Genomic DNA, 14,062 nt, shown 5'->3' on the forward strand with positions numbered 1-14,062 from the left:
TATTCGTTTCGAATTCGTTTCGTTAACACCCCTAGTCCATACTACTGGACTACAGGATTCAAAGTCAATACCTTTGAACATTGAAGACAGCAAGTGGCTGGAAATGTTTAGTCACACTGCAAAATTCAACTTGTGGAAACTTAGGATTCATTAATTCATATCATGCCGTAGTAGCAGGGACTTTGGAGCCTTAAAACGACAGTGCCCTAAACTTGAAGCTAATTTATTTGGCTCCAACAGTTTCAGTCCTAGTCAATTGTCATCATCTAAAATACTCCACAAGGTCTCCTTTAAGTCTTCTAACCACCTTACCAGTCATTATTAAATCCATCAGTCTCATTGAAGTATAGCACAAAGTATATACTAAAATTAAACTGATCAAGATATTATATTGAATGTGCAAGTTCTTATATGATTAAATTCAAAACTTACCAGAACACTAGCTGTTAAACTTAACCCTACAGATGTGCAGCAACCCTACAAAATGCAAATGACTTGCTGATTAGCTTTTCTTGGTGGGGGACAAACATAATAATCTGCATGTGATGTTACACGATTATACGTGAGAACCAGGAGCCCTGTAGCAGAGGTCGAGATCAGATTCTGCCTGTCGTGGCCCCTGCGCACTACAAAAAGTTGGTCTGGCATTTTTCCAGGTTTCCAAATTTGCAAAAACATCAAATCCATCTCTAACTTGACAGCATATCAGTAATCGAGTTTTCCTTATTTAGTGAGAATTTTTGTAAAATTAAGATGCATCGTCGAAGAATCTGTTGAATCGTCTAATGAGGAGACTCAGACGACCTGGTCATAAGGATACATGAGATTGGTCAACTGCAGGATCTTCAAAGGGAGAAGGCAAATAGAACTTTGTTAACTAAAAGCAAGCAGAAAATCATTAAGAGCATATTATCATTACTAAACAGTATTGCATTAAGTACAACGAGTAGAGTCATGGACCCTTTAGTAAAACGCTCAGACAACGGATTGGTCTCAGAACCCGTTAACTAAGTTCCTTTTCCGTAGCTTATAAGTCAAAATTCATTGAGCTTAGTCAAGCAGGTTGCGCATAGGTGAACAGAAGAAAGCAAATCTAGCAAAGAAGTGGGGGAAAAGGGATACCCTTAAAAAAAAAAAGATGCATTCACCTTGCATCAGAGAAGCCACAACCTGCTTTCATGGCTTCTGCACAAATCCGTCTTTTGACAGACTAGACTCCCAGAGTTCTACCACAAGAAGTACAGCAACTACACAACATGACTTTGCAAATTCCACAAATTCTTCTCTTTCTCCAAACTCTCGATTCACAAACCATGAGAGTCTCCCTTCAGTGGCGGAGTTATTTTCCAATTTCACCAAAGCTTACCCGCAATACTTGAAAACTTATCAAGCTGATCAAATCCGAGTGCAAGAATACTATCATCTCTCAAATCACGTATGCCTTGATTACAATGGCCATGGACTCTTCTCTTATGACCAGCAACCAAGCCATCGCTCTTCATCTTTAATCGCCTCTACATCAACTTCTGCCCCTTCAACACAGTATTCTGTTGGTTCTGACGTACCCTTCTTTCAAATTTCCAACAAGTCAGCCAATTTGTACTCTAAGATACACTATGGTGGACAAGAATCAGAATTTGAGTCTATTATACGAAAGAGAATCACACGCTTTATGAACATTTCTGAAGATGAGTATTCCATGGTGTTCACTGCCAGCCAGTCATCTGCTTTCAAGCTTTTAGCGGAAAGTTATCCTTTCTGGTCTAACAGAGAGCTTCTGACTGTCTATGATTTTCAGAATGAGGCTGTGGAGATAATGATTGATTGCTCCAAGCAGAAAGGAGCCAAAGTAATGTCAGCTAAATTCTCATGGCCCAAAATGAGTATCCACTCCAAGAACTTGAAGAAAATGGTAGTAAGTAAAAGCAAGAACAGAAAGAGGGGCTTATTTGTTTTCCCTCTTCAATCGAAAATGACTGGAGCTCGGTATTCATATCAATGGTTAAGCATAGCACAGGAAAATGGGTGGCATGTCTTGCTTGATGCTACTGCATCAGGAGCTAAAGACATGGAGACTTTAGGCCTCTCCTTCTTCAGGCCAGATTTCCTATTTTGCTCCTTTTACAAGATTTTTGGGGATGACCCGTCGGGTTTCGGTTGCCTGTTCGTGAAAAAATCTAGTGCTTCAGTGTTTAAGAGTTCCAAAACTAAGAGTATAGGTATTGTTAGTCTTTTGCCAGCAACAACAAATGGTCAGTATTTCGACAAATCATCTAGCTTTGACATTGATACCGAACAGCAACCATCACCAGATGATCAACCACCTAAAGTTGAATTGGCTTTCGCAAGTTCACCCTCTAGTCCAGTGTCAGTTCAGCAGAATGAAGAAATCATTGAGCTGCAAGCACTACAAAAAGGCAATGAAAAACAAGAGCAAGAATCAGATTTTCAAATTATAGAACAAGAACAGCCCCAGGTCATAAACCAATTTGGAGACAGAGATGCAACCAGTAGCAGATACTCAGATATTGAATTTAGAGGCTTGAATCACGCAGATTCATTAGGCTTGATACTTATCCGTAACAGATCAAGGTACCTAATCAACTGGCTGATAAATGCATTGATGAGCCTCCAACACCCACATTCAGATTTCGGTCTTCCCTTGGTCTCTATATACGGACCTAAAGTAAGATTCGACAGAGGACCATCCCTGGCATTTAACATATTCGACTGGAGAGGAGAAAAAGTTGATCCTGCACTTGTGCAGAAGCTAGCTGATAGGAACAACATTTCACTTGGTTTTGGCTTCTTGAAAAATATTTGGCTCTCGGATAGGCACGAGGAAGGAAATACTTTGCTACATACAAGAACTCCAGAGCACAGAAAACTCCTAAAAAATAAGGAGAAACTCAATGTAAGTATATCTGTTGTAACAGCTTCACTGGGGATATTGACAAACTTCGACGACACTTACAAGCTCTGGGCGTTTGCGTCTAAGTTCCTTGATGCAGATTTCGTCGAGAAAGAGAGATGGAGGTACACTGCTCTCAATCAAAGGACCATTGAGCTGTAAGCTGACAATTGTTATTGTACGTCTAATCTTCATTCTTTCACATACTAGAAATTTTTCTTTTCTTTTTTGGTTTCGAGATGAGCTTAAATCGGCCAACGTATGACCTTCAAATTGCTGGGTACTTATGCTATGTGCTAAAATTTTCGCATCATATGCTAAATTCTACAGAAATGATACAAAAAGATGAGAAGAATAGCCATCAATAGGTTGTGTTTTCAATATGGCTAAACTGCATGACAAGTAAAAAGAGAAGAGACTCGCTGCTTTCGTCAAAAACCCTAGAATGAGTGGTTTTTCAACTGAAAGATACAGTAATCCCTGCATTTTCATCAAAAATCTGGATTAATATCATCCTAACGCAAAAAAATTGTTCATAGTATGCTGCATTATACTTTGCCAAGGACCCGGACCCTAACATACCTCAGCCATCAATAAAGTTTGTGTTTTCAGTATGGCTAAACTGCATGACAAATAATAAGAGAAAGAACTTGTTTTTTTCCTGTCAAGTTACCTCAGGCAAGGGAATGGGTTGAATCATATATTATTTTCGACACATAATCATGTCCGGCAACATTTTCTATTAGACGTTTTCTGAAATATTTGTCGAGATCCAGAAGCTTAGCATATATACGATGCAAAGGATTGAGTGAGGATACAAAGGATTGAGTGAGGATCGAGGACTGTAGATCATCTGTTTCACCGTGATGTTGTAAAGATTAGTCCAAAGGGTGATTATATAATTGGATTGTACATGCGAAATAACAAGTCAATTTTGTTTCTCAACTACTCAAGAAACTACCTGGTTTTATAGAGGCTTTGCTAAACAGAGTACAGACGGTCATAAAGAAAGACAACATAGCCCAAGCTCCAAACACTGTATAATTCACCTGCTCATTCTTATTGATAACCAAGTTGAAATACAAACACATACAATGATACAAACATTTAACACTATAAAGAAACCATACATGTCGCAGGGGAACTGTGATGTTACCAACTTCCCGCAAACCAATATTAAACAACATACAACAAAACTTTGAACCTGTCTCAAGCCGCAGAGGTCTTTTGATTGGGCTTGAACACATATTTTATGAGGGACTCTTTGATAGATAAGAGTTCTGGAAATTCCTTCTTCAGTTTGGAGGCGTCAAGTTCATTGTTGCTCCTAGGTGCAATGATAACTTTAGCCTGCTCCTCAAGGTTAAAATTTTTCCAAGTAAATTTTGGGTCAATGTAATCCCTGTACATCTCTAAAATCTCATTGTGGCTGACCACTCCAGGGTTGGTAAAGTTCCAAATTCCAGTAAGATTCCGCTTTGCCATCTCGATAGAAATGGGGAGGAGTTCGTCCAAGATAGTCATCGAGTTTGGTATATCGACCACTTTATCATATCGCGTGATCTTTGTGATAAAGTTGCGGGGATTGGATAAATCAGATGTGATTGGCATCCTGACACGTAGAGTGCATACATTTTCATAGTTTCCAAGCAAATCTTCCACCTTCAACAATACAGAAATCAATATACATATTAGGCACAGCAACATCACTAATCAGATGCCTATATAGTAGATCAGAGATGATACCTTAATCAGGTGCAAATTCAATACTACTCTCTTTGTTCTTTAAAGTTGATAACTTATTAATCTATAAAGTTGTATCTCGATTTCAGATCAATGTATTTACTTTAGAGACTCGTATAGTTCAAACTACAGATTTCCATTCAAATACAGCCTAAACAGAAAATCCATGTAGAGATTGAAGAACAAAGAAACACACACAAATTCCGGTTGACTAGTACATCAAAACTTAAATAAATTCCAGATCCCAGCACATAAAGCAGAAGCTTGCACATAAAAGCAGCAATATGTAGATCACTGCACAAAATTAATCAAATCCATACATAAATCACAGGCATATTAACTTCAAAAACACTATGAGTGTTCCTGAAGACTTCAACAGTCCAAAATATTCTTGTAAGAACACATATAACAAACTAGCACTCATAATTCATGTATTAACCACAACCAACTACACAGAGAGGGAGAGAGAGAGGGAGAGAGAGAAAGGGAGAGGGAGAGTCAGAGAGAGAGAGAGGGAGGGGGAGAGAGAGAGTCTGAGAGAGAGAGTGGGAGAGAGAGGAAGGGAGGGGGGGAGAGAGAGTGGGAGGGAGGGGGGAGTTGAAAAAAGCTGCAAAATTTAAGAATCAAGAAGCAGCATACCATAGCCTTAGTCTTGGAGTAGTAAGATCCAATAAAATTAGGAGTATCCTCCTCCTTAAACCCAAGACCCGACCCGAGAGGATGAGCATCATCATACTCAAAAATGCACCCAGTTGCAAAATTAATCACAACCAACCCCTTCTCCCTGCACACATCAGCAAGAGTCAAAGTGCCGACCACATTAGCCCTTATGGTCTCCACCTTGTGTGACTCACACCAATCAACATTGGGGCGGCCAGTGACGCCGGCGGCGTTGAAAACATGGGTGGGCTTGACAGTGGCAATGTCATTCTCGATGGAGGCCCGGTTTTCAAGACGCCCAGAAGCGTAGGAGTAGGTGATGCCTTGGGCCTGACAGAGCTTGCCCAGAAGGCCACCAATCCAGCCGGTGCGCCCGTATATCAAGAAGTTTAGTGGGCTCTCATCGGCTGGAAAACCCATTGACGAGATGAGATGTGGAGAGTAGATAGATACAACTATACAAGGGTGGGGAGATGTGTGTATGTATAGGTCAAGTGGAGTGAGATTGGATCTGAGTTATGTGAGTGAGTTACGAACGATTACGTCATGTTGTCAGATTGTAGACAAATCTTAAACCTTTTCTTCTCTTGTTTCGTTGTAAAATTAGATATTGAATTTTTATTCAAGAAAAATCTTAAAAATAAATTGTCAAATTATATTTTACATAAACACTAGATTATGAAACAAAAGTAGCAACTTTTTTTCTCTTCTGATTTAGCTTTAAAGAACTAAAGAAATAGTAATAACATCCAAGTCCCCTCAATTCCTTACTATACTTTTTGACACATTTTTAAAAACTTATTTAAAATATAATTTCATGATATATTTTTAAATTTTTTTTTCCCTATTTGATATTTAAACTTGTATTGAAAAAGAAATTTTTAAAAATGATTGTGGAACTATATTTACATAAGCCTCAAAATGCGTAAACAAGACTCGGGGAGTATTATATTCGTTTCCCGAGCAAAACTTATGAAGGCATATGGTAATAGACTTTACAGTGTTGAATTTTCATTCATTTTCGCTAATGCCAGTGCCAGTGTAATTGAATTTAACCTGAAAAGCTCAAACTATAACTGTGAAACTGCTTTGACATGTAAGTAGTAGATTGTCACTGTCCAGTGTCCAGCCAGGCTACCAGAGCCCACAATATTGACATAACATCAGTGTTATATCTTCATTATTCGAGTTTGTTTTTACCAAGCTTCAAGTAACAAGAGTGCTCTCCCCCGGCTATTATTGAGCCCGAGTGTAAATGGACACCAGGCTCTCAACGTGTCAGAAAATTCCTTTATGAGAACGTGCTATGTTAATGGAGGAATCAAATGAAATCTACAAGATCCGGATCAAGCATCTCATTCTCATTTTGTTCCCTTGTTTGTAATTCTTAAATCAGCTCCAATAAAACAAACTTATCTCAGTGCTATCCTTTTAACTAGTTAACTCACCCTACCCAAGTTTTCATCACTTTTGAGAAGCTATATCTATTCTGCTTAGTGAAAGAACGTATTCCGTCTATGTGAAATTGCTTTACAATTTTGGATGAGTAATTTAAGTTGGAGATCAAAGCGATGTTCTTGGACCCGTTTAATCTGCAAACATTAGTAAACTGGACGAAAGCGTGAAGAGTGTAATGCATAAATATCATTTTGTACTTGTAAACTGACTACTAGTGCTCAAGACATCAAGATCCACGGGTTCTGTACAATTAACATGTTCATCCTATAAACAACCAGAAAGCCTATCAGCCTAAAGAAAATGGAAACCCTATTGGTGACCAAGACATTCAGATTGGAGTGTGTGTTCAAATGGTAAGGTTTTCTTGAATTGCAACAAATGCTCCCACAATAGCCCCGCCAACATCTGGGAATGATTCACACCCAGGAATAGGTTTAACTTTACCTGTCCGATCAACAACAACTGGATACTTGAGAAGGTGACCTTTCATAGTGGTTGCTTCCTCGGCTGCAAACTGTTGCCAGTTTTTTTCGCTCAACAATCTAATATTTCTCACACATTCAAGACTTTCTGGCCGCTCAAAATATTCTTCGATACCACCTATGTGTTCTGCCCATAGTGACATTCTATATCCATAGACCTGTAAAAAAATGCAGATCATGTTAAATTTATGCTCAAATGAAGAACATGTAGAAAAGATCTATCGACTGTATATCATATCAGCAGCATAAGGAAGACTTAAGACACAAGCCACCTTCTTGTGTTATTATTTTTTCACACACTTGATCTAATTCATTTATACTTCTTGTAATTATTTTTTTCATGCCTCAGTGAATGTTTAAGTTCACCCAAGACCAAGTTGACAGAAACAAGAGCCTAACAGTCTATGAAAATACCTGTCCGCGTGGACCAGAATTTTTGCTTGCCCAAGAATAATGAGGCTGGTATGCACCCATTGCAATCTCAGTGTCTCTGGTCCCTTCAAGAGAACGCTGATTAATATTTGCAGACCCCAGTATAACAAACTCGTCATCCACTATCATTCCTTTTGAATGGACATATATCATAAAGCGTCGATTTTTATGTGCAAGTGCCTACAAATAGTACAGTATCAAGGTTGAGAACATTGAGGAGCGGAGATGACTTTAATAACAAGCACCAGGAAATACAATAACGATTAAAGAGATTTACTTGAGGACTGCAAGCTGGTTGGTTTCCAGCTTCTGGAAATCCTTCAACATCTGCCTCACGGTTGCCAAGACAGAAGAAGTTTAAATAGTCTTGAGGTTCATATTCATTCTCAAGCCCCGCCTCTACTAAAGCTTTGTATATTATGTCATACATCATCTGCATTGTATTATTCTGCGAAATACACAATATATTTAGTCTTCAAGAGTTTAAGGTATTCAATGACTTAATTTCTATATACTAATGGGATTAATGATGAAACTTTGTCAACACATATGGACTAGAATGTTATTACAACAATGAATTTTGTAAATTACCTGCAAATTAAGTACAGAATGAATACAGAATTTTCAAGAATCACATCTAATTAGGAGTGACTTTTTAATTGTACCTCCTAAATAATATGCTCTATGATAAGGAACAGTGGTCACCTGCCAAAAAAGAATCCTTTGGGTAGGACTGCTTGTAGGTACACCCTCAGGCCACATTGGAATGACGATATATGCACAGAACCTCTCGTTTGCTCTAATTTTGCTCGCTATTTTAAGAGCAACTTCAATTGGTATCAAGTTGTTCGCCCCTGAAGATATAAACAAAATTGTTTTAGCTGTTTGTTTTCCTTTGTCTCTGGTGCCCTACAAGCAGTCAGTATAGTTGCACGAGAGTGGGCAGCCATAATGTTGGTTGAGCAAGTTTGAGCTTGTAATGCATTACGACCATAACAAATAGCAAGAGAGTAACTTGTGATGGTCAAAGTAATATACCATACCGGCATTTAGTATTTTAGTTTTCATGGACCTAGAAGATGGAGATTTCTCACCTAAACTTCTGTAATGAGCCCAGTTGTATGACGAACCAATAAAATACTGATTTTCGATATATATGAAATGTTGGGCTGCACGGATTGCTTTTACATAAGCTGCATGTATACTCATGTCTATCAAAACGTTTTTCCCGCATACAAGGTTCTGCCATAAGAAGGGATTAGAAAATGCATCACTGATATAACAGGACAGAAACAAAGAGGCAGTAGTTCCCTCACCCTGCCTGTTGTAGTTTTTGGATCTTTCGGAAAGCCTTTAACCGAGCTAGAATCAATTGAACGGAAAACCTGCAGTTCACTAAAAAGTTTAATGTTCAAAATTTGACAACAATTCTCACCAGAGCATGTTCTTTACCTGCACATGCCAAGCCTCAGTATCCTCTCCACTCGAATCAGGAGCATCTTCCTGATTAATAATGTTAGGAATTCTTCCGATCTTCAGCAATGAATCATCGTATTGTTTTTTTATTTTATTAACGCCGCGTGGTTTTGATGCCTTTCTCCAGCGCTCCTCAAAATTCGTGAGTACGTCACGAGCTGCTGGCCCATCGATCAGAGAATGTAAATCATGCCATGGTTCTCGTGGACAACCAGCAGTACACCCCTATTTCAGTAAGAACAGAAATTACGAAAGAAAGCAGGGAGGGATGTGAGGATAAATTTGACACTTCTGTTCATTTATTTAAGCAATGAGCTCTTTCAGAATAAAAACTTCTGTTCATTTGGATTGTCCAACCCCATGTTACACTATATTGGTGTTCTTTGTCCATATTAAGCCCCAAGTAAGAATAGATTTGAGAAACCAAATGCAATTAAATACATTATAACACCAATAAAAAAATGCAGCCAGAGTTGGTTACCAGAAATGTAGGATTATGATAGTCATCTTTGTGCAACGTTCTCAATGACCTAAATAGAGGATGCTCTGGATTATCATATCGTCCGGTGCATAAATCAAGACCTCCAACAAACGCAATAATCTTTCTTTTACCATCACCGGCATCAGCATCCAGAATAACAGTTTTCTGATGATGAGTGTAGATTGTTCCAACTTCCTGGTGAAATAAAATTAGAACTACTGACTCAATGTAAACTCTTAATCTGAATGTACACTGCTGCAAGTATACACTACCAAAGTACAGATAATAACTTTTCTATTATTAAAGATTCATATTTCATAGAGATAGTAATTTAACACTTTTTTATAAGATGCAATGCTAATTTTGGCAAGCAGGAAAAGAAAGTGAAAGCTGCACTATGCAAGCACTTAAAAAGTAGTCTCAATGTTACTTCATCATGCAGTTTCAAGCTTGCCAAGAAAAGGTTAAGTTGATGCAGAGTAAATTACATTGCTGATGCATAGTTCCAGGTAAAATGACATTGAGAGTAAACTACACCGGAATAGGAACTAATGATGAACTGATGTCCGTCCGGATTGCTGATACACCAGGAAGTATGATGAAAATTTACCTAGGACTGATATATATTATTTAAACTGGTACATGCAACAGTAGATGTCTAGATGCCATGTTAACAAAAAAAGAAATAATGTGGACTAATATGGACACTGGTGATTAGTAGATCAGTAATATATTATTCTTCGTCCTCATATATCAATATGAGGTTATATAGAAGCATTACAGCATTTGAGTGCGCCAGAAGTGTTCAGAATAATCCATGTCGGAGTATCAAACATTCAATATATAGAAAAATATCCTGCAATTATACTAAACCTTCCCTCTACTTTCACTTTTATAGTGTCGTTCCTGAAAAGTCAAATCCCCAAACACTGAATTTTCTTCCAGTCCCAAAATAATTTAATCAACAAAATCCCATCATCAGAAAAATCACTATCAAGCAATTTCGTCTATACAGATTCTTAACTAATTACAGAAATACCTTTTTCTGGGCCCAACTATGGCCCTTTCCAGCCATTCTGGGGCACAGTAACACTTTAACTGAAGAACCCTTGAAAAAACGCCGAGTTTGCTCATCATTGGTATCCATGATCCCGTCCTACATTGGAGAGCTTAAATGCTTTAAAAGAATTATAACTTTTATGTTTGAATGATAAACACAAATTGCCATCGAAATGGATTTTAATAGCAGTGGTTAACAAAACAAGACTATAATTTTTAAGGAACTGATACAGGAACACAAAGGGTTACAGTCACCCACGAACTAAGTAGATGTGTTTGAGTACAGACGTATAGAACTATTCTTAGACTCAAGGACTTGAAACTATTGTACTGCAACTATCAGTGTTGTACCTGAAGTTGGGGTGAATCAAACTGGGATAGAATGGAAACTGTACTATTTTAAGGGTGAATGTTTAATATTTTCATTCCTTCTTCCACTACATTCCTATCAATCTACACTGGGCCTCAAGCCCACCAATTTGAGAAGAAACGCAACATTTTTCCTTCTCACGCAGTATTCTTTTGAAATTAATTTTATAAAGTCTGCACTCTCACATTTTTGTACAGTCTTCCCCTCTTACATCTTTCCTTGTTCTTAAACTTTGTTACACAATTTTTCATTCCGTTTCTTGCCCATTCCCTTCTCTTTAACCACTAAACACAATGTCAGAGCTTGGATCATAAAAATTTTAGTTCCTACGCCAGATGACAGATATCAGACCTGCAGAATTTTTGAAGCCATAGGATAGAAGATAACAATTGTTATCATATAAATATGATGCCATTAGTTTCCTTTGTTATTGATTTGCATAGAAACATCTTCTATGAAATTAAATATTACCACACATACATTGTAATATGCAAGCTCCTACTGAAGCGGCAAGAACAAATAGTATTTGTTTGTGTATGCATTTGTGTTTACTAAGCAAAGCTATGTTGTATAGGCTTAATTCTGCTGTGGTATTTTACTCGCTCATATGAATATAAAATCCACACACAAACTCACTTGTCTAAAACATCAACATGATCTTCAAGGCATATTGTATTTACCAGCAAAAAGGCAACATCCTTAAACTAATCCATTTCTAAATAATGTGATAAACATAGCAAAATGGGGATTATATGATTATTCTGTGTGTAACTGTTTATGCCTGAACATACTTGTGTCTGTGAGTGTGCACAATGATAATTTTTACCTTTCTGACTCCCATAATGCTGGTGGATGTAGGATCATCCCATACAAGGAGCAACACTCTGACACCTTCTTGTGACTTGATTTTAAGAAGTTCACCCAAACTGCTTCCTGTTATACTATCATCATCACGAACAAGTCTAACTCTGTGGACCACAGACCAACCTGTAATGTAAATCAAACGAGTAGCGTTCCCTATAGCAGAAAATATATCTCGCCAGCACTTTCCATGCACATAGTCTATATCATTGTCAAGCTTCACGGTTGGTAGTAAAGAATCAGGAACATGAGCATCTTGATAAAGACTAACCTTTCCACCTTTTCTAAGAGGAAAGTAAGTACCTGGTACACCAGGGTAATCCGGACCTAATCCAACATTATCATGATATAGAGGAATTTTATCATTTGAGGTGTATTGAATTGATGCAGTTAAAACAGCTCCTTTTCTACATGGCTTCCCACTTGCATTTAGAATAGGAAATGTACCCTCATATTTTTTCCCCCACCAAATTTGATCCACGGGAATTCCCACAACCCCGATAATCTCAGAACCCACAACGTCACTGTCCTTAATTAGAAAGAACAGTTCTGAAGCATAATGCGCTACAAGAACATTAAACTGCTGCATCCACTTTGGGTTTTCACTGTCCGGAATCACAAAAGTTCTAGCAATTGTAGCCTTGGATATCTTAACGGCAACATAAGGGTCACTCGTATTTTTCTTGCTTCTACCTCCGCATTTGCTATTAAACATGGAACTGATCGCATCCATATTTGGAAGATGCTTAGCCTCTTGGATATATATATCCAAAATCCCATGCAACAACATTACCTTTAAAGGCTCCTTTGTGGTCTTAAATGGCAGATTTTCGATAATTTCATCCTCATCCTCATCATATGTTTCTGACATTTGAACTTTTTACTCCTTGCCCAATACTAAATGGATGTAAAAGTTGATTAATTGGAGGGTGCACACACACAAACACAAAATCTGAAGATAATATAATCTACCCTTTACTTATACATACACACACATCATCCAAATCAGACCTAAGTGAAGAAGCCCTGGGTGATGTTTGATCATAAAGAAAGAAACTTGACAACATATATACAAATGGGTGAGAATTGTACAACAAGAGATTACCAGTGTTGTGCAAAACAAACTTTGGTAAGCCAAGAAAAGAGTTACCCAGTTGAGCAGACACAGGAAAAATAGCCAGGTTTCAGAAAGAAGGTTAATTTTGATTAATCCAAGTGTAATGAGTAAAAAGTCTTCGATGCCAGAAAATGCAGGAGTGAAAAAAGGGGACACTTCTTGGCTTCCTATAGCCATGCCGCCAGAGGTGGAAGATTGATGAAGCCCCTTTGTCTCCATTTTCAAGAATCAAGATTTTAACTAACATCTTCGTATGCATGTTTGATACCCATCATTTATTTATATTTAAAAGTTATTAAAATTTCCCCTAAAAAGAAGTTATTATAAGTAGACCTCGAATTCGGTACACGACACGAAAACACGCCACGAAAAGTTTGGGTTTGGTTTTCAATTTTCGGTACACGAACACGAAAAATACACGTTAATTTAGTGTCGGGTTCGATTTTTAATACAAGTACACGAATGACACGAAAGTACACGAACTAAATAAATAAATAAAAATTAAAAAATATATTTTATTTATTTATTATATATTTTTTTATCAAATTTTAAGTTTATATTTTACACAGCTATACAAATACAAGTAACAAAATAGATCTTATTAAAATAGATCTTATTTTAATTCCTATTTAAATAGGAGTTTGATGCTTTGGATGATGATTTTTGCAATGCTTTGATTGAGAAAACTGAGTTGGATAAATATTTGGAAGAGAAAAGAATTAATAGGAATGTCGAGCTAGATATCTTAGATTATTGGAAAACAAATCAATATTGATATATTAATCTTGCACTTATGGCTCGCGATATCCTTTCAATTTCAATCTCAACTGTTGCCTCGGAGTCGGCCTTTAGTGTCGGAGCAAGAGTGTTAGATCAATACCGTAGTTCTTTGGCGCATATTGTTGTGGAGGGTCTGATTTGCACTCGTGACTGGAAATTTAATGAAGAAGGTAATCCGCTTTTATATTAGAGCTTAAATCTATAGTTTTAATTTTTTGCTCGTGAACACATG

The 14,062-nt window shown here is 37.5% G+C and overlaps 3 protein-coding genes across 3 annotated transcripts; 1 reads left to right on the forward strand and 2 right to left on the reverse strand.

Moving 5' to 3' along the window:
* The first annotated feature begins 669 nt into the window (after positions 1-669).
* LOC108209548 (uncharacterized) lies at positions 670-3,135 on the forward strand. Its single transcript, XM_017380508.2, has one exon. It carries the CDS (start codon positions 1,139-1,141, stop codon positions 3,071-3,073), a length of 1,935 nt encoding a protein of 644 aa, XP_017235997.1. The 5' UTR covers positions 670-1,138; the 3' UTR covers positions 3,074-3,135.
* An 811-nt stretch (positions 3,136-3,946) lies between these two features.
* On the reverse strand, positions 3,947-5,850 carry LOC108209549 (bifunctional dTDP-4-dehydrorhamnose 3,5-epimerase/dTDP-4-dehydrorhamnose reductase). Its single transcript, XM_017380509.2, has 2 exons — positions 5,294-5,850; positions 3,947-4,573 (listed from the first exon to the last, which is right to left on the reverse strand). The coding sequence occupies exons 1-2, from the start codon at positions 5,732-5,734 to the stop codon at positions 4,121-4,123; spliced, it is 894 nt and encodes a 297-aa protein (XP_017235998.1). The 5' UTR covers positions 5,735-5,850; the 3' UTR covers positions 3,947-4,120.
* Positions 5,851-6,930: 1,080 nt separating this feature from the next.
* LOC108206578 (phospholipase D beta 1) lies at positions 6,931-13,131 on the reverse strand. The gene is made up of 10 exons (XM_064087728.1): positions 11,899-13,131; positions 10,683-10,799; positions 9,644-9,838; positions 9,139-9,387; positions 9,003-9,071; positions 8,781-8,928; positions 8,392-8,540; positions 7,964-8,134; positions 7,669-7,866; positions 6,931-7,412 (listed from the first exon to the last, which is right to left on the reverse strand). Exons 1-10 carry the CDS (start codon positions 12,802-12,804, stop codon positions 7,119-7,121), a joined length of 2,496 nt encoding a protein of 831 aa, XP_063943798.1. The 5' UTR covers positions 12,805-13,131; the 3' UTR covers positions 6,931-7,118.
* Positions 13,132-14,062: the final 931 nt, after the last annotated feature.

This window comes from Daucus carota, chromosome 2, assembly GCF_001625215.2.
Source record: "Daucus carota subsp. sativus chromosome 2, DH1 v3.0, whole genome shotgun sequence".
Lineage (NCBI taxonomy): Eukaryota > Viridiplantae > Streptophyta > Magnoliopsida > Apiales > Apiaceae > Daucus > Daucus carota.

What these genes read in the sequence shown, in the direction of transcription:
- LOC108209548 (XM_017380508.2), top strand. Translation starts at nt 1,139, where the DNA reads ATGCATTCACCTTGCATCAGAGAAGCCACAACCTGCTTTCATGGCTTC.
- LOC108209549 (XM_017380509.2), bottom strand. Translation starts at nt 5,734, where the DNA reads ATGGGTTTTCCAGCCGATGAGAGCCCACTAAACTTCTTGATATACGGG. An exon ending in ACTCCAAGACTAAGGCTATG is followed by an intron (nt 4,574 to 5,293) that starts GTATGCTGCTTC and finishes GTATTGTTGAAG; the next exon opens with GTGGAAGATTTGCTTGGAAA.
- LOC108206578 (XM_064087728.1), bottom strand. Translation starts at nt 12,804, where the DNA reads ATGTCAGAAACATATGATGAGGATGAGGATGAAATTATCGAAAATCTG. An exon ending in ATAGTTGGGCCCAGAAAAAG is followed by an intron (nt 9,839 to 10,682) that starts GTATTTCTGTAA and finishes TTATTTCACCAG; the next exon opens with GAAGTTGGAACAATCTACAC. An exon ending in AACCAGCTTGCAGTCCTCAA is followed by an intron (nt 7,867 to 7,963) that starts GTAAATCTCTTT and finishes TACTATTTGTAG; the next exon opens with GCACTTGCACATAAAAATCG.